Genomic DNA, 25,366 nt, shown 5'->3' with positions numbered 1-25,366 from the left:
TGTTCCCACCACTCAGTAGGGCGATTAAAAACACTGAAAGTAAAATTGAAGTTTTCATCTGACTACAGTAAAGACGTGGGTTATAAAGGTCTGGATAACTTTGTATTCCAGGGGTCAAAGGTAATCTACAATATTAATTGTAATCCCAGAAGGGGTCCTTTGATGCTTGCTGAGAGCCTATATTAAATCCTTAAAGACCTACCTGCAAAACTGGACCACGTCCTGTGCTTCTCTTCTAATGCCGTATAATTCTACAGCATACTTTCCAGTAACTAGCAATGTAATCTTAAATAAACAAGAAATGTGCATGAACACGTGGACAAACCCATGCACACATTCACGCAGAAACGAAACGAACGAACACACGCACACACACACACACACACACACACACACACACACACACACACACACACACACACACACACACACACACACACACACACACACACACACACACACACACACACACACACACACACACACACACACGTTACATGCACGGAGACTAGAGTAATGTGTATACTATTTTGGCATTGCTGCATATTCACCTTACTCTAAGATCACTGTAGGACCAATGGTGCCTGGTGGGTGGTATCATGAGGCATAGGATTGATTGTGACCATAGGTCGCTTTTATTATGAAAACGGTTTGCCGCCAGTCAGAGTGTCGTGTCACGCCTCGATATATGGTCACGCCTCGTGACACGTCATGCCACCATATATGGCCGTCTCCATATATATGAAGATCACAACACTGACTTCATCACCAGGATAGCCACAAGACTGGATCACTAGATCGGCATTATGGAGCCGGCCAGCAACTCTACATCTGACCTCAAACCCTTAGATTTCCATAGAGCTGACCTGTTCAGTACAGAATTAATTCCATATGTTGATCTTTCAAGTTTGTGCTTGAAATGTACTGTAATTCTGCAAACTGTTAATAAATATTTCAATCAATCAATCTGCATGTCCCCACATCCAAAGGACCAGTGCTCGCCCAGCAGTCTGCAGTCACCCATAGGGGGATGCGTTTACGCGACCTCGGGCAAGGTCACTTTTCGCCCTCAGGGCGCCTTACTGGTTAAACTGAAGAATGTTGTGACAAAATGAGATTCCCACCATATGAAAGAAGTGACGTCTTCTCGCACATAAAATACCTGATATTACATAGTAAGAAGAAATTGTGATACTTAAGGGTTGTATATGACAATGGAAGTACAATTCAGAGATAGAAGGGGATTCCTCTGTTGACAAAATTATCTCTTTAATTTAGAAACAGGACTTCAGATAAGATGATTGATTAACTCTCTCCAGCATGAATAAACCAGGAGAACCTTTTATTATTTGTAATTCATTAAATTAATAATAATTATAATTATAAAAAAATATAAGAAAATGACATCTTATCCAGCACAACTATAGTTTATATATATATATATATATATATATATATATATATATATATATATATATATATATATATATATATATATATATATATATATATATATACTAGTTGTGCTAGTTGTGCTGGATAAGATGTCACATTTGATTTTCAAGTCATCAAGCCTGCCTAATGAAAGGATTGAGAATGACAGCTCACTTGGAATCAGGTGTTAGTTGGTTTACTGGGGCCTTTTAAATAGGCTTATTGGTGATTAGCCAGGTCATATTTGTGTTGCATTCCCCCTTGCTGGCTTAATCCTTGGATGGATGGATTACTTCATTACTCTACATGCACTGTTTCTCAACCTGCAGTGGGCTGGGGCAGTGGGGGCGGGGCACACAGGTTGAGCACACACTTTTGAGGTTTTCAAATGGGCCCTGATCAAGAAAATGTTGAGAACCACTTCTGTATTTCATAGCCTACTGTGTAGAATAATAAAAATAATAATAATAATCGATGAAGCACTGAAGTATTGCTTTGGTATGTTTAAATGTATTTCCTCCTCACATAAAAAATAGCTGAAGTTTGAGGTCATTTTGTAGGTTATCACTTGTTTAATGTGGCTGCCATATAGTGCTTACAGCTGTTCGTCCCTCAATGGAAATAAGTATTTTTTGGGTTGTCTTTAGCATCCACAATCTGTACCTTTTTTTCCTCTTTTTTCTCCAAACTGTTACTAAACTAATTCTAAAGTATTCAATAAAAAAGCTATAGGCCTATAAGGGCATAATAGAATTAAGGTCTGTTTGACAGAATATGTAGTTTAATTACTTCCCCAATCAATTTTTGATAAAGGTAAATTCTACAATTCATATTAAGGTGAACCAGATGCCACACCACCCCATTCACAGCCCATTCATAATGTAAGGCTATTACACCCAGACTGCAGACTCCATCCCCAGTCAGAGTTTCAGCTATTATATCAGTTTGAACACATGTATAATTATGTGCAGGATGTAATTTGTATATGTATTACAATTTACAACATAATTTAACTGACTATAAGTTATTTTGGATACAATTTAAGAAAGAAAGTGTGCCAGTGATCACCATCCCCTGTGCCAACGTTGACACCCGTATAATGTTCCCTACCCCCCTGGGCTACAGAGTAGACAGTAGACTGAGTAGAGTAACCCATGGGAAAGAGAAAGACCCAACGGACTGAATGAAATGAAGGATGAAGGATGTGATGCTTTGTTAGCAGGCTGGCCTGGGCGAGGCCACAGCACCCGCCCCTTTTAATCCCCCAACCAACCCTTGGCAACAGAGAAACAACGGCTTCAATGTAAGGAGACACTACAGCTGTCGCTCAGAAAACGGGGCGGGTTTAATTTGTACTTATATTTGCCAAGCAGTTGTAAAGTAGTGGAGGTGGGTGACACGTCAAAGGGGGAATTTGGCAGTGCCCAGCTTCTAATTCTTCCAGAGGATAGAAATAAAGGGGAAGATATATGGAGGAAGATACCAGCGAACAGATGCGACCTCTCCTGACATCAGTAGGTTCACTACTTTTCCTCCGGTCTACCTGTTAGCTGATGGCTAGCGTTTCCCTTTAGTAGCCTCTCATCTATCAACGAATAGGAAGAAAGAAGAAAGGGATGAGTTGAGTAGATCGCATTGTTTTCTATGGACTTGTCTGGTCTTCACTTGGGAGTCCCAGTTGAAATTGAAGTGTTGGTGAAGTTTAACTTATTAACTGGATGGACGAGCAGATGGAGGTTATAAAGAAGAGTAATGTAGCTTTGCCTTTGCCCTTTGTTGCCTGGGGACCATGCTTATGCCAGGAAGTGGTTATCGCCGGGTTTCTGTGAAAGGGTGATTCATACAGGCAAATGATGTTTGAGAGACAATGAGAGCACATGTGCTCCGCTCTGACTGGTGCCTGACTAATCACATAGTGCTTTTATAGTATTTAGAGTAGATTACAATTTGTAGATTACACGAGCATCTGCATGGGCAAGGCAAGTTTATCACTGTCTGTGTTCGTTCTTCCACTTGTCTTGGGTACGACATTTGGAGAGCTAAACCTGTCCTCTATATATAATGCTTTGCTCTATTGAAATGTACACCGCATTTTGTTGTACGTTTTTCCATGATCTTTAGTATTGTGGCTTTTGTAAAGTTTTTAAATTCAAATCCATATGGCTATTGTAGGCCCTGTGCATTCTCATCATTGGTCCAGTTATGTAGAGATGTCAAGAAGTGTGACCTTTTAACCATGGTGGTCTAATTTCCACTGCAGACAGGACGAGATGATGGAGATTGTTAGGTTAGCAACATAATTGTTCTCAAATACAACTGTCATTATACTCTTATTACACTGGGATTTATTCTCTGTCCTTTGTGATATTTGCTCATGTTGATGGCTTCAAAGGAATGGCCATTTGAGTCAGTGTTTATCATCTTTCTGTCGCCAGTCAGTCTCGTACATTCACCTGGGCTAATTCTCATTTACTTTGTTATTTTTAAACTGTGAGGTTTATTCCAGATGTATGTACGGTTGAAGTTGCATTTTTATATTTGGTATTTCATCTCCCTGAACATAAGGACGATGTGCACGGCACAAGATTCTATCCCATCTATTCTCTATTAATATCTTGGCTAATCTAATCTGTGTCTTCGGCAAACATTGTGTGGACAAGCTTTTTCCTTCTAGTCAGGCCCTCCACCCCATCCATTCTACTGTGTTTATAGTCCGCCTGTATCATTAACAGATGTGGCTGTTCTAATGCCAAGCAAACTGGACTGAATTCCTGGATAATGGTGTTGCCAAACTTGTATTGTTCTTAAAGCAGGGCATGGCTTTGTCAAAGAATTCATGTTATTCCTGTGGTCTGAGACTGTCCCATGAATGTTTGTGAAGATCAACAACTATCTCTCAAAGCTTGGAAATGTATACAAATAAGACTCAAACTTACAGTACAGTATGTTGTTGTTGATGACGTAAATTCCATAAACAAAAACGAATGGAGCTTGCTTTGACTCAGAAGTAAAGTGTGTTTGTGTGCTAAATGTTATTACTACTTAAATATATCACAGGTTTGAATCCTTGTTCTCTGGATTTGGATGAGTTGTTCTTTTCAACAAAATCGATTCTGTTCATATACCTTTGTCCTGTACCACACACACACGTGTGTACAAACCAATTCTAGAGAGGCCTCCCAAGTGATGCTCCCTGACATCAGCAGAACTACACTAATGTGGCCAGATGATCTCTGGTGAAATATAAGGCTGTACCTTATGCTAGAATGTAAACTGGTTAAGAAAAAGAAGTTCTGCAAACATTTCACTGCTTTGTTCAGTGTGTTATTTCCACATCAAAAAATATGTTTATTTCTTGCCCTGCTAGCGGGGCAGTCGCAGAACTTTATATGGCTATACGATACGTGTAGTCGTGTACGACTACAAGTATCGTGTATCCCCTTTTATTAAAAGCAAAAGGGGAACAAAAAAAAAAACTGTCAGTCTCTCCCACCCATACTGCTCAGTGACGCTGCAGAAAATAAAGTAGCAAGATAGAAATGCTGTCATGGAAAACAACACTTGAATGATGATGATAGACAGTCATACATTTCTCATTTCAATACACAGCTGAGCTGCACCCCCACCTCCATGACTATGTTTACACATAAATATCCCTACTCATTGATGTCATTCAAAGAACATTTTTAACCACATTTTAAGTTGCTCTACATTTCCAGTTGTAAAGCCAGAGTCATTAACATCATGCTTTTCAGCTTTGGAAGTCTTCCTGGAAGGATACGCTCATGTTTCATTGCTTATAATTCCTCAGAGATGCCTCCCAATCCTCAATCCTCACTCCTTGGAGCAGGAATAAGAGACCTGGCTGGCATGAGTGTCATAATAATGATGGACTGAGTTGAACTTTCAGAGGATAGAGGAGAGGGAGGATACACGAGACTGAGGCAAGACTCAAGAGACTTGTGATCCAGCCTATGGGCAAGATGAACCCTACTGATTATGGTGACCCCATTATGGTCATTTCCTCTCTCAAAAGTTCTGTTTGTTTGGGTGCAAAGAGCAGATCAGAGTGACTACTAGTAGGGGCTGTTCACTCTTATGATGATGACTGCACAATGCACAGTACACTGTGCAATATCGGCCGTCTCAGTAAGTCAGTATCCTATCTTCCCATGCTGCAGCTTCACATCGTAGCTAAAGTGTCACAAAGTTTGGGCATGCAGTGTGGCTGGTGCCCCAGATAATTCTACCTTTACTGGAAAATGTACTCCTGTAGCGGTTTTACAGGTTTCATATTATGTTTAAAGCTGAAATAAATCCCTATCTACTATGTGAATGCAGTTTTGTGAAAAATGGTGGAGCCCTCTAGGAGAATTGCAATGCAATTGCCAACACATGCTGTCCTGTTCTGCCAAGTCAAGACCTGGTCCAAAATTTAATTTCTTTGTATTCTTATGTGGTAAAACATTTTCTGGACAGTTTTGCACATTGTGTCAGGTAGACTCACTCAGTTCAACTTGCCTAGGCTGACAAGGTGGACAAATGGTATGAGATGTAATACTGTATAAGCCAGGAGTCCAAAATTGTGCAGTGTGCAAGCACCCATAGTCTTTGTGTTTAATTGAATGGCTATTGCATAATTGTAACTGGTGACTGACCACACGTTTGCCTAGTTTGTTACTGGTAACTGACCAGTGAGCACAAAATTCAAAGTTGGCTCTGTATAATGATCAGAGACGGAGACTATTGACTATTCCTTGTCATTTGGCATGCAATAAAACACCAGACTTTTTGTTAGAATTATTTTTCACATCAGTGCTACTCCAAATTTTAAAGTGTCTGACTCCGACAGCTCACAGTGGCTGCATGGTTTAGCATTTCATGTATAGTCTGGACTTACTGTAGCTACATAGTGGAAATTGTTGCCTAAAGTTGAGAATTCGGTATAGTTGGAGGGTCCTGTTTTCCAATTTTCATATTTCTTTCTGGGTAATTATTACCTTTTTGAAATTTCTCATTTTGGCTTTCATCTGTTCATTTTTAGTTGGCGTACTGTTAAGCGGGTGGAGGAAGGTGATTGGATTCTGCTCTAACCCTGACTTTAAAAAGGAGCTTTAGAATCCAGGAAGTATGTCATTGCGTTGGTTGAAACTCAGCAACTGAGCCTGCTGTCTGGCCTGTGCCTGACAAAGCAGGGCTCAAAGCAGCGGAGGTGCTCAATACAGACAATTAAACATACTCACACGGCACACAGAGAGTGGTACAGCTATTCATTTCTGCGTAACACATGCCCTCTCTTTCACACGAGCTGGATGGTGGCGGAGGTTTTCATGAGGTGAAGAAGTTATTTGTTCCTCGTAAAGTGACTGTGTCTACAACCCGACCTGGTTTTTTTATTGTTTTATTTAGCTTTACAATTGAAGCAATGTGGTGAAATTGTCTGATTTAGTTTTTCTTTTAGTGACTTGTATTAAAAGTGTCACATTCACACAGATTTGACCGTAAAAGCAACCACTTGAGTATACTGTTATGCATGTGCTTTAAGAAACTATCTTTTTTAATCTCTTCGGCTAGCTGGTGGGGTAGGGTTTAAGAGGACTGAGTCACAGGAGAAGTGGTGTATCATGTGTGGTGGGAATGCTCTCTGTCACCCCCCCACCCGCCCTCCCCTAGTCTCACTGGTCTGCATCATCTTATTCTATCTCGGAAGGCAGTATGAGTTCTAACAATTCAGCTGTTAAGCATAATTGTCTCCACCAGGCCGAAGGCATGGGGAGAGAGAGAGTATCTTTTGCACTCTGTCCGTCCGTGTGTCCGTCCGTCCGTCTGTCTGTGAACAGCTAATCTCCGGCACCGTTAACCCGGTCGATGCCAAAAAGCCTTAAATCATGAGATTCATGAACACAGCGTTCAATTTACGTGAAATATTTCACAGACTTTCCTACTAGGCTGCTAGAAACATTAAAGAGGAATGTGCATGGAGTGGCCCGGTCTCCTGCGGGAGGTTTGCACATGTGCAGTGTAAACAGGACCTGCGATGATGGAGTGTTCCAGCAGAGGTGCTAGATAGAAAGCTCATAACTTGTGATTTAAACAGCAGTCACCCTTCCCTTTTCAAATGTTTTATATCATCCACAGCACTTGAATGTCATGTGCTCAATGACTTTGTCATTTCACAATTTACAATTTACAATTTAGGCATTTAGCAGACGCTCTTAATCCAGAGCGATTTACATTAAGCAAGAACAAAAAAGCATGGGAATACATCACATAAAAACATTTATCATGAAACATGCGTAAGCTAAGAAAGTAACAGTGGAATATCTATATAATGAAACTATACATATAAATTATACATCTATACTACTACTATGCTATACATATGTACTATGACGTGCTATGACTACATACAATGCACTTATGCTGTCTACATAACATGCTATAAGTCTGTATCAAATGCTATCTAAGTCTACAGAAATGCTATCTTAAGCGGGTGGGGTAAGTGCTATGGGCCATGATGGAGTCTGAAAAGGTGGGTTTTCAGACTACGGCGGAAGATTGGGAGTGATGCTGCAGTTCTGACTGCAATGGGAAGTGCATTCCACAGTTTTGGAGCCAGAAGGGAGAAGAGTTTGGGACGTGTGGAGCGTTGTCCCGGCGTTTTTAGTGAGGGTACTTCCCTAGTTTCAGTTTTGGTGGCGGGTGGCAAAGCTTTCATCCAATCAGGATGAGAGGGGCCTTCCTCCAATCATGATCGAGTGGGGGCGGGCCTAGGTGCACATGCTGTTGGCCTGTTGCACTTCCCCCCACTGTAGAGCGTGTGCATGTGCACATTTTGTTACCGGGGTGGACTGGGTGGTTTTCCAAATCACTGAATGCTCCTTTAAGTATGAAGAAAGATACTACATTTGGTTGCAAGCATAGGCCAGTATTTCTAGATTATTTTTATGCATGAAATTTCCAGTTCTGGAAAAGGTTTGGAATCAAGGGTCCTGGAATTGATCAAAGCCATGGTCATGGAAAAATTGTTGGCTATGCATTGTTTTTGGCTATTGATTTTGTTAATAAAATATGTTTTCCAAAACATGTATAACATTACACGAAATATGTAACATAAGTCGTTATTCGCCAAACGAGCAGCCTGATTGCAGCCTAATTATAATTTTCAGCATGTTTGCCAAAGAGCCTGTATTACAGTAAGGGTATTACCAGCCACAGCTATGCTCTGGGTTTAAATTTAAAGAATGTTTTTACATTCTGGACTGAGGTAACCAACCTATATTTATAGTGTGTTTGTGTGCACATGGTTTGGTTGCTTCATAATTCTGTTAGAGTTACAGTTTTCTATTCTAATCTTTGAATCACTATACTGTTCTAGTTCCCATCCTATATATTCAAATTGGCTTAAGGGGGGCCCATAACCATGAGGTTGACTTGATTCCAAATACGGAGTGTCAGCTCCATATATGGGCAAAGGGATGGGCATATACTGAATACTGATATCCATGTATGGGCATAAAAGGGACAAGAACTGACAGTCAGATCTCCATATGGGCATAAAAGGGACAAGGACTGACAGAGATTTTCATATATGGGCATATAACTTGGATTGGCGGTGTGATGTCTGAGTGTGAGGGCCACGTAGCAGCCTAAACCTCTAGTATAATGTAATTGACTTATTATATACTGTCTCTTTAAAATACTGTATGTGAATTCATCTTTTCCATGTCCTAGGACTGATATGTAGGCTATCAATATGCAATAAACATATTGGAGTTACATCATTTCACAAAGAAATAAGGTGGATGTTCAGTACTCTGACTCAACCTACAATTCACTTAATTAATGTTCTTTAAGTTTCTGTCCATGTAAAAGTCTCATATCATTGCACTCCGGCAGCAAACAGCTACTCAAGTGAAACTGGTGGAGAATGAAAATAAAGAGACATGAGAGTTGGTTTGGTTAATTGTCAGTAATTCTTTATTGGTCCACAAGGGGGACATTTTAGTTAGGGGTGCATTGGGATTGGGCCCTTGTCAATGCCCCCTTCACATGGTGATGACAGGATCAGAGTAGCATACTGATAATGCTGGAAGCTTTCATAGTGTTTCTGGAAGAGATCAGATGAAATGCTGTACTGTGTGTGCAGGTCTGACACTGTCCACAGTCCACACTAAGTCCAGTAGATCTAGGGGGGAATGCTATGTGACCAGGTGGAGAGAGACAGACCTTTTGAAAATTAGAGGAAACCTGAGAGAGGTAGAATAGTCCGGCCAGTGTGGAGTGGGACATTTGGTATATAGTTTATTTTTATTTGCCTAAAATATTGTCTATACATACATTCATAAATCCACTTGCTGACCGGCTGTCGGCATTGAGCCATTGTTTTATAGGGGTTTATAATGTTTATCATGTACATAAAGCTGGAGCATAATGAAAATGTGAACATCTTGCCATATAATAGGATGTTAATGTTATGGTCTCACATCCTCCTATAAAAAATTGCTCAATACAGACAGCCGGTCAGCAAGTGGATCATGAATATAGACTATATTATAGGCCAATAAAAAAATGATTTCCCACAAATTTCCCATTTTGAACAAAAGAAACCTGTTAGCTGCCGGACTAGAGTGAGAGGGTGTGTACTGTGGAAGAGGTTGTCTGTCTGCATGTTGTAAGTAATCCTAATAAAATCTGTATAGTCCTTAAGGTTATTTAGAAAATGTAAAATGTCTTGAAATTTGCTCCCTTTACAAGTTTACAAGAACCCTAAAACAAGTGCAGTTTCTGGATGGAATATAAACTTGTATGAAGTAGCAGGCAGTATTGTGTTATGATAGTCTCACACCCACACACTGTATCCTCAGTGTGTGGGCTCACTGGCTCTATGCTGTAATATTATCATTGCTGTTGCAAAGTCACAACTGAAAGAGAAACTTGTGTAACATTTGTGGTTCAAATGTGTTCCGCTGACTATTCTCTTCTTGATACTGCATGCACTACTAGGCTTTACTTTTACTGTTTAATGTCAGACTGACTGCACAGACTGATCCGGAGCGTTAATTACGGATCAATGCCAGCTTTTTAAAGGATTACTTTGAAAGACAGTAATTTAATAGTATAATATATGTTTGATATTGAATAAACTTTCATTTCAACTGTTGGACTGTCAACTGTAGCTTTTTAGTGAAGGGTTGATTTATAACTACAATGATGTACCAATAAATATTGCAGTTCTGGCTTAACCGTGCAGTCGGTTTTCATGAAACTTGGCAATAGGTTTAGCTTTGGCAAACGGTGAAGACGCAAAGCCCACAACCATTGGCCAAAGGGTGGCGCTATAGCACTCAAATGAAAATGCAAACTTTGACTTTTGACCTTTAGATCAATTATAAATAATTTCTTCTGTCGCCGCTCCAGGCCAAACGATTTATTTTTCTTTTTTTCCCGAAAGGTAGAGGCCTAGGGCTATGTCACCCTGCTTAGATACAAACGACCAGGGCTTTTTGGGTTATGGATAGGTTTAAAATATTTTTACTGATGTTAGGTTAGCTACGGTATTAAAGGACCTATAACATAAAATTCAACTTTTTAAATTTTGTGGGTGTTTTTGCACTTTTATGGAAATTGCTTTCAGGAACAGCTCAACTGACAGTGTTGACAGTGTCTGGTTGTCATACGAACAGCCTCTGCAATACCGCTGGGTGACCTAAGTGGCACTGTTGAGCAGCCTAAAAGGGCCATTCACACTGAGCACTATGGCCATCATTTATCAACCGTGCGTACGCCAAAATATGGGTGCACGCCGAAATTACCGCAATTGTCGGCATTTACCATTTCCGCCAAAGCTTGAAATTGAACTTGTGCCAGGACAAAAATCACGTCTGGTCGGGACTCGGGAGCTGTCGTATGCTTTGTCCTGTTTTTCTGTCGTACACAAGCGGAGCAGCATTGTCTGAACTGCTGACACGCTGGCACAGGCATCTAAACATATGTTTTCACTCCTAAAATGTTAATATAAAACTGTATGTATATACATGTAAAAAAAGTATAATTAAAATCGCGCAATTAAAAACAATATAACATGTTTACAATGTATTAGTTTGTGCTTAATCAAAAGTTATGCGAGCGCACTTGTGAGATGATTTTGGAGTGCATGCGGCATGAGCGTGACATCAGATGCCTATATAATCACTGTGATATTCTAAAAAGGGGCATAAAGACTGCACGCCTTTATTTCCAAGTGACAATGACAAGCATACAGCTTGCCTATTTGCAATTGTAGCAGGCTATAGGCGTAAGGGGCTTAATCATTCATCAATTAAATAATTGCATTGACAGTTCACATAAAAGCGAGATCATTTTCGGGAGGATGGGACTGCGGCGTGCGTCGCCAACACATACCAGCACACATGCAAGCCTTCATCCATATGTTTATGATTTGTTCATCAATGATCAAATCACTCCATAAACGTTGATTAGGACTGCCTTGACGACATGGTAGCCTATCTCTCATGCAGGCATCACTCACCCACAGGACTTATCACAGCAGTGCACTGCGCACGAAATCCACGAATGGGTAAAATTAATATAGGCCAGCCTACAAACGTATTCCATTCATGGCGATGCGATGTGTCATGTAGCCTTGAGGTGCATGCGTGGACATGACAGCAAGGCAAGCAAGGTGACAGGGAAACAGACAGGGTAGGCCTACAGCTTTATTTAATTCATACAGGTGTTCGTTCTTTATTTATTTAAGATACAACACACCAGTTAGTTGGGCTTGCAAGTTGTGTGTGTGTGTGTGTGTGTGTGTGTGTGTGTGTATATGAGAGAGGGGGTGAGGGGGGCAAGGCACGGGGGAAACTTATTCTTTCCTATAACCATGGTTTCCAGCCTTCCAGGTCGTATTGCAGTTGTTCATGTCGCAAAAACGAGGGCGAGGCTTGATTTCATAGGGCGTGCCAAGATAGATTTCAGCCGTCACATTTATTAACGTCGGAACGAAATTAAGGAAGGATCAGCTGTTTGCGATCACTTTATAAATGCCGTGGCGACGTGGGTGTACTACGAAACTTACACTCTAATTTGAGGCAGATTTTACACTCGATTGATAAATGAGGGCCTATAACTGCAGCCAGCCAGTGGTGTTGTTGAGCACTATGAGCAGCCTGCAACGCTCAGTTCACACGGGTGTGATTTGTTTTCCCCCCGTATTGCTTGGCCCCTGTTATCGCTGCTTGCAGCTATATTCTTTATTTTTGAGGGGTGACCTATGTCCAGCTTTTAGTGTGTGTGCAAACACAAACTTTGTACTAAGAAATTAAATGCCATTGACAATGAATGGACAATGTTGAGTGTTTGTGTTCCAACATACAGGGAGACAAGAGAGCATAATGTTCAACATGTCATGGTCCTGCCCCCCTTTTCCTTATTTGTTCCTTATTTGTGTAGTGATTTGCTCACTCGCAGCCTCACAGAATTGCACACGCAGCTATAAATATATAAATCATAGTTGATCCTCTCTGGCAACGGATGTAACACCTGATAACTTAAATATTTACTCCAGCATGCACCCACGGGTCCCACGTGTATGCAACTACGCAGCTGCGTTGACTTGGGCGGAACAGATAGCTCAGAGCTGTTTTCCTTCTGAAGTAAACTTGCTGAGGTTTGAAACAGTTTGCCAGTACTGAGGACTAAGAGGATTCCTACTGAGGACTAGGAGGATTCCTACTGAGGACTAGGAGGATTCCTACTTGTTTTTGTAGGAATAATTTAGTTGCGTGTTTCTACCTCTGAAGTACCAGTACTAGCAAGGTTGAAATTGCTGGAAAGCAGTGTTTAGAGAAGACTGCTGTTTCCTGCTGCTGGGTAGGATCAACCAGACATGGGGGACTTTTGGGGAGATATCGTTAATCATAGGAGGGTCAGAGCAGCTTCTATGGTATGTACCACTGTTTTATATTTTACATAACACATTTCAGACAGTTAACATTGCTGTATCATTGTTCTTCTTCAGAGCAACTTCTAATGAATTGAATACAATGGTAGACTGAGCTTAAATCCCTACACCGGCAATGTTCTCAGTAGCAAGACTACTGGAGTGGACTGCAAGAGATTGGAGCCAAAACACACTGGCAAAAGATGTGACAAATATTATCCCCAGAATGTCAACATTGTGTGGTGAGAGAGCCAAAGGGAATGACATCTAGTGGAAAGAGAATGCTGTTACTAGTGGTACAAATGTGAATCCAAATTCAAAACAGCAGTTATACTTCCATTTTGTGAGGCAGTTTGACTAGTCAATATGTTTATGTACCGAGTCTACCAACATGTTTATGTAGTTTACACCTGTAAATTGCTATGTGACGGTAAACTGAAAGTTGAATATGCTGGAATGAATGCTGAACAGACTGACAGCTGGAATGAAAGCTAATCAAACTGACAGCTCCACAGTAGACTGTACAGACAAAAATGGATGTAAGAATGCATTTTATTTAACCCATGGACTTAATGTATAGGACATTGTGGTCCTTCTGAATCTACAGAATAAAGGGTTAAACTTACTTGCACTCTTCAACACTACTATAAATGTGAAAGGTGACGCTCATGCTGAGCTCTTTGGGCTCTCTTATTCCTGTAGTGACTAGTCCAAAACTATTGACCTAACTAGCCTAACTGACTTGCCTCTTTCTGTGTGTTTCATTTAATCACTAATTCTGCAAACTGTTAAATACTTTGATCAATCAATCAAATCAATGCAAATAATCTTCAACAGACTAACAATCAAGCCAAAGCATCTGGCTTTACTAACGACGGCACTTGATCAACATATTTGACGAGCCAAATGGTTATTTGGTCAATATCCATATTTGACATTCAAACACAACCATCTGTTTTGTTTTTTGCATCATGTCTTGCTTCTAAGCTAGAATTACCCTCCCTCCATTATTGACAAACCCTTAGTGTTGTTGACAATACTTGACATCCATTCATCATAATTATTTGCTCCCAGTTTCTGGTTTTGTTTGAAATGTTTGTCCGTTGTGCATTCCCAGCATACACTAGCACTACTAAAAAAGAAAGCTGACATGATTGACTGAGGTTTTGAGTCACACTCATGCTACTATGATTTAGTATCAGGGATATTATCAGTGAGGCTGTATTTAGACCCTGCTATATTTCAGGTAGAGCTGTCCTCTGAAAAAGTCCAAACAACCAAAATAGCCATGGCACGGGGTCAGTGATCTAGCCTTTCAAGACATTATCAGACTGCGCTAGTCGCTGTGTACTCTCAGGATAGACGTTATTGAGACGAAGGTTGGTTCTTCTCAAGTCTTGTATGTAAAATTATGCTCCAACATTTTCTGGACATACTTTAATGCCTTTCTGGAAGCTTGTGATCTGTATAGCAGCGCCTACAGCAGCTGTAACCATTCATCTCATATCAGAATGAAGTGAATAATTGTTGGTTGATTGGTTTGAAGACCTTTTGAGGGCGTTCTCGCACCACAAGGTGTGCATGCACCAGACAGTTTGGGAATCCCTGCCCTAGCAGATGCAGCCTTGGTCACAGGCTTACTCATCTGCAAAGTGAAAAGCCTGGTCACAATATAAGGCAGAGAGTGCATAGCCGGAAGTGTCGGCCCGGAACATCCGTCAGATGTACATTATATGCCCCGGATACGATTTTTTTGGACCAATCATTCACAACACTTTTCACGGAGAATGTAAACCGATTTGTATTGACGGAGAATGTAAACAGATTTGTAGTGACGGAGAATGTAAACAGATTTGTAAAATGTCATTGCCTTAAATTGAGTGGCCCTTCCGCCAAAATCCCGCTACGCTACTTCCGCCAAATTTCAGCAATACACTCTTCACTGCCCACTGCCCAGTGTGTAGCAGATCTAGCTTTAGGCTCTGCTGCTCTACATCCAATCGGATCAAAGTGGTTTGAATTGCAGACAGCTAAAATGCTCACTGTTCAATATACTTTTGATTATCAGGCCTGGAATTTTGTCATTTTAGGTGCAAGGCCACTTGGCCTTTGGTGTGGTCTATTTTGGAGGACACAAAGGCCAAATGCCAGGGCAGGAAGGCCTTCAAATTAAACAATATTTTAGTCCATTGAAATAATTAATTAGGGTTAAGGGTGATTTTAAACTATCTGCAGTGGAATAAAAACATCTGATCCATGGTCAGCCCTGCCCAAACAAAGTCACTGGATTGGTTTAAAGATGAGAACTAAGACACTGCATGGTGTCTACATAAAGAGAAAGTGGTATCAACTGGGGCATTAAGTCCACCGTGGCCTCCCTGAAATTCCTGCCCTGCTCTTCTCCAGCATTTCAAAAATCCAGAATCACCACTACTACTACACCTACAGTAATTCCTGGAAATTGAGTGAGGGTCATTTTAGGTCAGGGACTGTGGCTCTCTCCTCTTGTTCCCAGAGTCAACTCCACATGGAGTTGAGCAACAGATAGTACTATCTGTTCCATTGAAATAACATGGAATCATGGATCTTAAGTGTCACTTCTGTTATGATATTACTGTATCATAGTTGTTCTGTAGTCTGTTTGTTTTCTTTTTGGGTTGAGCACCAAGGCCAAATTAAGCGAACAATTGTCTACACTCTGTGTGTGACAATAAATAGTTAATCAATCACTTGTCACCCTTAAGTTACATCATAAAGTACAATAACCACAGACTCAAACAAGTTATGTTGTGAGTGTATTTAAGTTGTGTATTTAAGTTATGTTATATGAAGCAGCTGTAGTGTAATTGTTGGTTTTTGGCATGTTGTGCTGCCTGAATGATGGGATCCTCAGCAGAATCAGAGTGTTAGTTTTGGTCACTACAGTATAGGTGATTAGGTGTGAGTCGTGTGACGGACTGTATGAATGTAGCAATGCTGGAGCAGTCATTTCTTATGATGGCAATTATCACGGTATACTATTTTATCTACTGTAGTGTAATACAGGGGTTCTCAACGATTTTGGCTGGTGACCCCCGGAAATGCTTTGGCCATGAATGTGGCAACACAAACATTAAATGCCATTGACAATGAAGGGAAAATTTACATCATATGTAGACGAGCAAATCGGCTAACAAATCACATAACTCCAGTTGTTCATAAGATGATGTATAATGATAAGAGCGCCCCTCACTTCACACAGGTGTGATTCTTTTTGGGACCCCCCCCAAAATAACTTTGGGACCCCCAGAGGGGTCGCGACCCCCAGGTTGAGAACCCCTGGTGTAATACAGTACTGTATATGTATAGCATGCACATGTGGTGGTCAGTATGCTATCTGCTCTATAATGTGTGCACACATGGTATTTGTGTAAGTCATCTGGCTTTGTAAAGTTGAGGTGTTGTTGGCTTCTGCCCAATACAAATATTGACCTCGTGGCTGCAGGTGTTGGAGCAATGCCTGGCCTTGCCTATATCCGTTTCTCGCTAGTCTGTCCTGCCTAGTACAACCTCTCCCGGGCTCTGCCACCTGGAGTTGAATCAAATGTATTTATCAACTACATTTAATGAATATGTTAATCACAATGCTCTGCATTACAGAGCATCAACTAATGAACTATTAGTTTATACTAGTGATGGGAGATGAATCGGCAAACACATCGGTATCGGCCGATTCTAGTTGTTTTTTGATTAATCGGCATCGGTCCGATTATTCAATCAGACCGATTAATTAATCGGTCCGTTGTCTTTACAGATAAACAAGCCCAAAGTAACAGATTGAACATATCTACAAGCTCACAATATTAAATATAAGGTATTAGATTTAAATCTGACAGTCACATGCCTAAGCCTGCAGTGCAGGTACCATGGTAAAAGCGCTATATAAATCGTATATATTATTATTATTATTATTACATGTATTTTTCAGAATGGACAAAATTATTATAATTTTTACACTTCAGAATGAGATCATATCGACATCGGTAATATCGGTTATCGGCCATAACGGCAATTAATTATATCGGATATCGATATCAGCCAAAATGTCTCGGCACGTCCCTAGTTTATACTTTGGCTATTCAAAAATAAAACTATTAGTATTTAGAAGACATTTGTAGTATCGGCCTCAGGTCTTAATGGGTTAAAAAGAGGCTCTATTCAAATAGTTGCTTGTGGTTTTGTAAATATGCTGAGCATGGGACGGTAACAAGCTATGAAACTATGTGACTTCTCCAGTGTACTGTAGATCTCCCCTTCATTGTAGGCCTGGCCTACTGTGTGTAACTGATTGTTTTAACGTGTGTTCAGCATTATTATTGTACAGCACTTAATTGTAATAATTAAATATGAGAGGTTGTAATATAGACAGAGTATTTTTCTGTGTTGTTGTTATACTAAATCAGTGTGTTTCTTCTCAGGGGAATGACGAGGAGGCTGTTGTGGATCTGGGGAAGACCAGCTCCAACCTCAACACCAACTTTGAGAAAGAGGAGCTTGAGAGTATGTGTTGAATGTGTTTACACACAAAACACCATGTAGCCACACACACACACACACACACACACACACACACACACACACACACACACACACACAGTAGCAGACATGTATGTTTTATGTACACAGACCTTCAGTTATCGTCCTCTCTGCCCTGTTACAGCACATACAAGCTGGTGCTTGACACATCCACTACTCTGGAGGATTTAACAACGTTTGCCCTGCTTGGCTGGGGATTCCTAGATAATGTCACAAGTGGCACAGGATGTGCATCACATAATGTTCCCAGCCTTCTTTCAAAGGTGTAAAAGAATGATCAATGAAGTTATCATTGCTGAGGTCCGGAGCAGAATTATGTGCTTTTAAATGGAAAATGTGTAGGAATCATCCATTCTGTGTGGAGAATGTCTGCTTATTCTCAGTGTTTATTCTGACATGTTGATATATATAAAGTTTGGCCTAGTGTCATTTTGGCTACAATGATTGGAGAGGCAGATAACGCAGTGTTGGTCTGTTGTAGTAACCGTTACTATAGTGTACTGCTCTGTTCCACTTTCCACTTAACAACATGGTCTGGAACTCTGGATTTCACCCACGCTCTGGTCTGGCTCATTAAAAGGAACCAACTTACACACGCGCACACTGTATTCAGGCCTTTACATGATGCTATTACTGTAGAATAATAAAACAAAGTTAACCCCCTGCTCAACGGAAACCGTAGAGGCAGAACCCTAAAATGTCCAATCAATCATTGGGCAGGACGGGAAACCTCACTCTCCTTGATAAATGCAATGTTTATTACTGCTGTTGTATCTTTTCTTTGCCAGGGTCTCTCAGTTTAATTGGATAAAGATTAATATAGTCCAAGTCCATTCACTCCATTGTCCTCCCAACAGCTGAAAAAAGCACAGTGAGGTCAAATAAGACCACACTTAAATTGACCACTTTAAAGTTTATTGAAATCGGTGTACATTCAAATCATTTTCCACTGAGAGTTGAATCTCTGGGTAGAATTGTACTTGCCAGAGTAAAACTTACACTGGAGATTATATTGTGTGGTCTACATTTAATTATAACTTGACCTTTTCATCTACAATGCTTAAAAGTAATTTAGTAATGAAGTAAATTGTCAAATCCAATCCACAAAGGTGACAGCAATTCAGAAAATATAAATGACTGGCATGATACTGGTTATTTGATGCAATGGTGTAAACTTGCCTTAATTTTCAAATGTGTAATTTGAAGAATGGAGCACTTAGTAAAGGGAAGAGATATGTGAATTCAATAATGAGATGCAAGTTATTGGGGCCTAAATGTGTTTGAGCCTGCATGTACAACCTGCATGTTTGGGTCGGTGGAGAGCAGGTGTTGACATGTTGCATGTCTCGGTGGAACTGCTGGTGGGAGAATGGAAACTGGAGTGTTTATGCTACCATAGGAGCTAGGTGAGAACTGGAGGATAATAAATAAATGTAAAGTAATAAATTGTCAAGCAGTCAACAAAGTACAGAATACTGATAATACATGTTTGGCTGCTAGTAATAATAGTAATAGTTGAAGGTAAAGGAATAAAGAAATGGCTGCATTATTAACTATTTTAATGTTGAAGTATAAGAAATGCAATGCAATGAATGAACAGGTATTTACTACTGCACTGTCTGCAATCTAGCTCTAACATCTCAATTGACGTCAGTAGGAAAAGTGAGGGATACCATCACCAGCAATTATATAATGTTTACATAGAGGAGCCTGCATGTCCCATCGTCTCCTTTTTAAGTCTTCTGTTGTCTCCGTCCTCTGGATGAAAGATGGCCACTGTCTTTGTTCTCTAAACTCACTTGTTCTAATCTCAAGGGAACAAGGAACCGCACGCACGCAATCTGTGGGCAGCTGCATATAATTTAACAGTTGTTATATCCAGCGTCGCTCTCTGCCTCCTCTTGTCCCAGGCCACAGAGCGGTGTATGTCGGTGTCCACGTCCCCCTGGGCAGAGAAAGCAAGCGAAGACATCGCCACCGTGGACACAAGCACCACAGGAAGAGAAGGGAGCGCGAATCGGACAAGGACGATGGACGAGAGTCCCCGACCTACGGTACATTCAGTACTTTCACCTACAGTTACATTTGACTCAAACGTTGATCCACCCACCTCCTCCTTCCTGGAGTACATGTATTCAAACACAATTAGAAGTAGGGTGACTGAAGCAGAGATTTTCAACCTTTTTTGTTGTTGTGATGTGGCATCACAAAAGGGAACCAAAAATGTACCCTTACAGGTACATTTTGTGCCATTTGTACACTCTGTTAGAGACACATAAAGGTCCAATCTGGTCCCTGGACCCCATGCTGATTCATGGAATAGTTGTCCTCAAGAAGGGCAAGTTGCATTGCCATGTTCATTTGAATACAGGATTGGTTAACTTATGTTGTATACCTACAGGTGATTTGGAACCACTTTCACATTTAGCTTTTTATTTAAAACTGTACTTTAGCTTTGAAAAGATTCATCATTGGTCACCAAATTAATGAATTAATTATCTGTACTTTTTTAGACACCAAATTAATGAAAGATGGCAATTATCTGTACTTTTTTATTAATGTATTTGTGACAATACATTTTCTATATGTTTATAGAAATAAATTAAAACAAGCTATTAACCAATATTGAACCCTATAGATTTTGTTGACCGGAGATCTACACTCCCAGGAGTCTACATGACACTCCTTTTGTCCCTCTCTACACCAAACAGCTTGACTGAAAATGGCTACTCTACAAGCTCACAACACACTGCAACATGGTGTGTTGTGAGCTTGTAGATACAGTTTGTTGCCAAATGTTCACCCATTTTCACTGAATGTTTTCCTATTATGACATGCCTAGAAAAAGGATACTAGGATTGATGTGCATTTGCAATTCCACTCACATTCTCTCCTCAAACAATTCCTGCTTGTAATGGGGGAAACATCATTATTGCCATAAGGTTCTGGTTCCCCGTTCTTTTAAACCCAAGCTCCTTTTCCCTTTATATTTGTCTTGCTCATCAGACACATGCTCGATTGATGTCAAGGAGCGTGTTGCACAACACCTCAATGCTCATGCTATCTCACATACAGTATTGACTCACACGCCACAGATATGCTGCGGGCCTGCAGTGGTTTTATAGTTTTGTATCTTTTGTAGCTGCTATATTTGAGTACAGCATAAAAGCAGTTGCTCAAGGACACTTTGATAAGACAAAAAACATCTGAAGCATTCATTAAGACCTGAGGCTGAGTCGACAAATATCTTATAGTTTTCCTGAAATCAGTGGTGCTTAAGACTTTCATGTCAAGGACCCCCAGAATTATTATGTATTTGGCCGTGGACCCCCATCTCAAAATATTTTGTGGCAGGGACCCCAGAAGTAAATATTTGAGTTTAAAAAATGCATTGAAACTATATAAGATATTCAAAGAATTTTCACGATAAAATGAAATAGCAGAGGTACAAGCCAGTATAAAATAATGGTAAAAATTATTGTGATGCTATATTAACTTATTTGTAACTAAAATTACACAGATACTTTCCTGGTTTTAACATAAAAAATAAAATGCTTACCCCACAATATAAAATCTTTTAATATAATTCAGCAAAGTAATCTAGATATACTTTCGAGGTAACAATACAGAAATATTGAATAGAAATTTGGTCTATCTGTCCAAATGATGCTTTTAATTCACATTGTGGGATGTCAGTCCCCAGGTTCATGTATTTGTTTAGTTTAATTGAAATCCCCATCCCCTCATATAACAACTGTGTTTGAAAAATAAACATGTCACCCCGGCCGCTTCACTCATATGGATATGAAGAATCAACTGACTGAGAGAAAACGCTAATGTTACTGCTGCTGAATTAGTTAGATTTTCGCTAGAAGCAGACTGTATCATATATGAGTGACTGACTGTTGCAAACGATACAGAGACACCTCCCTAACAATAACGCAGAGACAGCTTGTTTATTTTTGGACCACAACGCTTATAGTAGACGATATTAAGATCACCCCATGTTATTCTCCATAGAGAAATTACTTCCGCAAACCAGGGGAATCGTCGGGATGAGCGAGTTACGTCAGGACTTCGGTGCTCTATTCTATGTGCAGTAGTATTCCTATGCTTCTCTCTTCAGACACACCTTCCCAGAGAGTACAGTTCATCCTTGGGACAGAGGATGATGATGAGGAGCACATCCCCCATGACCTGTTCACCGAGCTGGACGAGCTGTCTTTCAGAGACGGACGCATGCAGGAGTGGAAGGAGACGGCCCGGTATGGACAAACATGGCTTGACACAGGCCTTTTCCCTGACCTGTTTCTTGGCTTTAGGTCGGCGGCTATTTCAATCCAGCTAAAAACTAAATATTCTTTCGTTTTTGGTCAAATCAATACAATACCTAGCAATTTGTAGGGGACATTTTAGTCTGATACCAGGCCAGAATCTGTTTGTATCAGTGTCTAGTTATTGATTAGAGCCCAACCGATATACGTGCCATTATTTGACTTTTTTTGTTAAAACAACATTGGTAAATTCGGTATCCGCAATTACGTAACTGATATTTAACGATATTTATTAAAAGGTTTTATGTTTTTATTTTTGTTAGTTAATTGCTCTCAAATAGAAACTTTAATGGAATCAAAGTTTTCAAAATGTTCTGACACTATCGGCCAAAACATCAGTAATTGACACACCGTGGTCATTTTGCTCTCACATCGTATTTGTGGGTTGGGTATGACTTGCAAAAGTGCAAAATGGCCGCCATGTGAATATGGTGTATTGTGAGTTGGGAGTCTTGGGACTCTCCAATATCAAGATTGGCATCAAACCCGAAGATCTGACATTGATTAAATTCTAATATTGATGCATGTGTAGCTTGTTTTTCAAACGGCCTACTTGTGTGCATGCATTTCAGGTGGCTAAAGTTTGAGGAGGACGTTGAAGACTGTGGTGAGCGCTGGAGTAAACCCTATGTGGCCACGCTGTCCTTGCACAGCCTGTTTGAACTTCGCAGCTGTATTCTCAATGGTACTGTCATGCTGGACATGAGAGCCAACACCATTGAAGAGATAGCAGGTCAGTAGTACTGCAACCAGGCACTGGTGTCTGTGCATGTGAACTAACACCACTCTGGGTTAGTGCATGAGAGATAACACCATTGAATAGATGGCAGGTCAGTACTGCAGACACTGGGGTCAGTGCAACAGATGACAAAACGGCAGTATTAATAACTGCTACAGTATATCATATTCTGTATTGTACACACTATACTGCCTCCCTGCTTTTTCCTCTCTCAAACGTCTCACAATCACAACATGTTTCATTACGCCGCGGCCACATTATGTAAGTGTGATCTGTGTTCGGCCAATGTCGTCGTCCCCCCCCCCCCCCCCACAGTCTCAAATGCAATACAAAATGTAAATCTGTTCTTTTCAGTGGGCGATGTATGTAGTAAATTAGGCTTTTTACACTCAGGCGTCTCTCGCCCCCTGTGCCCTCAGACATGCTGATTGACAACATGCTTGCGTCCGGCCAGCTAGAGGAGGGGATGAAGGAGAAGGTGAAGGAGGTCATGCTGAAGCGCCACCACCACCAGAATGAGAAGAAGTTGAGTAACCGGATCCCATTGGTGCGCTCCTTCGCCGACATAGGCAAGAAACACTCTGACCCCCATTTACTGGAACGCAACGGTGAGTCGTTATTGTTCCTTATAGACAGTAAATAGATAGATAGATAGAATACTTTATTGGCAGTTTAAGAAAATGACAGAAAAATGACATAATTTAAAAAAACGCCAAATGGACTTAGACACAAAAAAGCCTTCGCTTGTTTCCATTGTGGTCCACAATGAAATACATTCTCATCAGTACTTGGTAGGAGGGACATTGGTGTGAAATGCTGCACTTTAGAAATGGTAACTGATAAATTGACATTGATGTTTGGTGTACTATTATACTTGAATGATGCCGGTTTTCCTTCAACTGTGGTCATTCCTGTGTGTGAGGTCAGTAAAAAAAATGCAACATGCCTATTGTTGAGATAACAGTGATAAGACAAAAGGACAGGACAAACGGGACTCTGATTGATGCATGCCATTCAGTTGACATGTGTCGCTTGTCGCTTTGGCTGCAATGTGTTTTTGGATTGAAGACAGACGTTTCTCTAAAGTTCTTTGCTTGATTATTAACCTTCAATCCCCAATGCCTAACCCTTTTACTGACCCCTCAGTGAGAGGCGTAAGGTAGATGTGGGATTATGTGATGATGTTGATAAAGAATGCATAAATAAACACTCACATGATGTTGATGAACACCATATGACTCAGTGAGTTCAGACCCCAGGGTGGGCTGGGTCTATCCGAACCTGGCCAGGTCCTCATAAGGGTCGCTGGACCCCACTTTGAGAACCACTGACATTCTGTTAATTATTAAGTGCTTTTGGTCAGCACCTATTCTAACAGACTAAACTAATCCAAGCCTGTTCTCTGATAATATGTGGAGTCAGCTTGGTAAATAACTGTCTAATGTCTTGTGACTAGTGAGTGTCATCTGTGTGTCTATTGACAACTCATTAATATTTTCTTCCTTTATACGGTAATGCAAACGAAGACATAGGTCTGTCTTTGCTGTTGCTAACGTTGTGCAACCTTGTAACAGATTTTGTAACCGGTTTGTTAATTTGTTGACTAACTTGTTGAAGTTGCAGCTTGCAACCTGTCATTTAGCTGTGGAATTATGGCATTCAGCACTGTTATGGCTCTTTTCAACCACAAAGGGAAACCCAGAACCTTCCATATGCTGGACATTTGTTGGACTCGTTTTAGTTTTTTTTTAAGATAGCAAGGAGGCCCGCCCAGATCATCTAGCTCACAATGACATATTTGTGAGCATGCAGATCAGCTATTTTATTGTTTGTTTGTATGTATGTATTTATTTATTCTTCATTTGTGAAAGTATAAAATACGTCTTAATTGGTTAAAAATGGTGGTGTTGATTTAATTGCATCTGGTTCCAGTGTCACCACCTCAGCGTGACTCCCATTGGTTTCCACAACTCGGGGTTAGTAAAGTGCAATTACATACTGAGTCAGGACATCTCGAGGTGTACAGGTTCCAAGGAAAAGTTCTGGTACTGCGGCTGCCCTTCCGATGCTCGGAATGACGTCAATTTGTAGTTCTATGTATCCTGTTCTATTGTATGTATCCTGAGCACTAGAACTTGCAGGGCCCAAATTATGTTCTGAGAAACTGAAACCGAGCTGTAGCGTATGCAAATCCTGAACGTGTGAAACGTGGCATGACATGATATTCACTTAGTTCTCTAGTAGTCAAACCGCAATTGTCTGTGCATAGTGTGTACACGCATGTGTGTCCCAGGACAGTATGTGGAAGGAAAAGAGAATCTTGTTACATAATTTGTTAAT

The 25,366-nt window shown here is 40.5% G+C and overlaps 1 protein-coding gene across 2 annotated transcripts in view; it reads left to right on the top strand.

Annotated features, from left to right (window-relative positions):
• Positions 1–2,812: 2,812 nt before the first annotated feature.
• Positions 2,813–25,366, top strand: part of LOC308319178 (sodium bicarbonate cotransporter 3-like) — a 48,559-nt gene continuing 26,005 nt past the window's right edge. Inside the window, exons 1-6 of one of the 2 annotated variants that reach the window (XM_080769082.1) lie at positions 2,813–2,948; positions 17,836–17,917; positions 19,864–20,007; positions 22,080–22,218; positions 22,860–23,020; positions 23,446–23,634. In XM_080769082.1, coding sequence (XP_080625208.1) covers positions 2,904–2,948; positions 17,836–17,917; positions 19,864–20,007; positions 22,080–22,218; positions 22,860–23,020; positions 23,446–23,634 — 760 coding nt within the window. In that variant the 5' untranslated portion in view covers positions 2,813–2,903. Of the gene's footprint in view, positions 2,949–13,068; positions 13,382–17,835; positions 17,918–19,863; positions 20,008–22,079; positions 22,219–22,859; positions 23,021–23,445; positions 23,635–25,366 lie in introns of those variants that run through there. The other variant, XM_080769081.1, reaches the window with a different exon arrangement.

The sequence above is a fragment of the Protomyctophum bolini genome (genome assembly GCF_963924005.1).
Source record: "Protomyctophum bolini genome assembly, chromosome: 7".
In the NCBI taxonomy this organism is placed as follows: Eukaryota; Metazoa; Chordata; class Actinopteri; order Myctophiformes; family Myctophidae; genus Protomyctophum; species Protomyctophum bolini.
The sequence above is the reverse complement of the archived record's forward strand: the minus strand, read 5'-3'. Positions and strand labels throughout refer to the sequence as shown.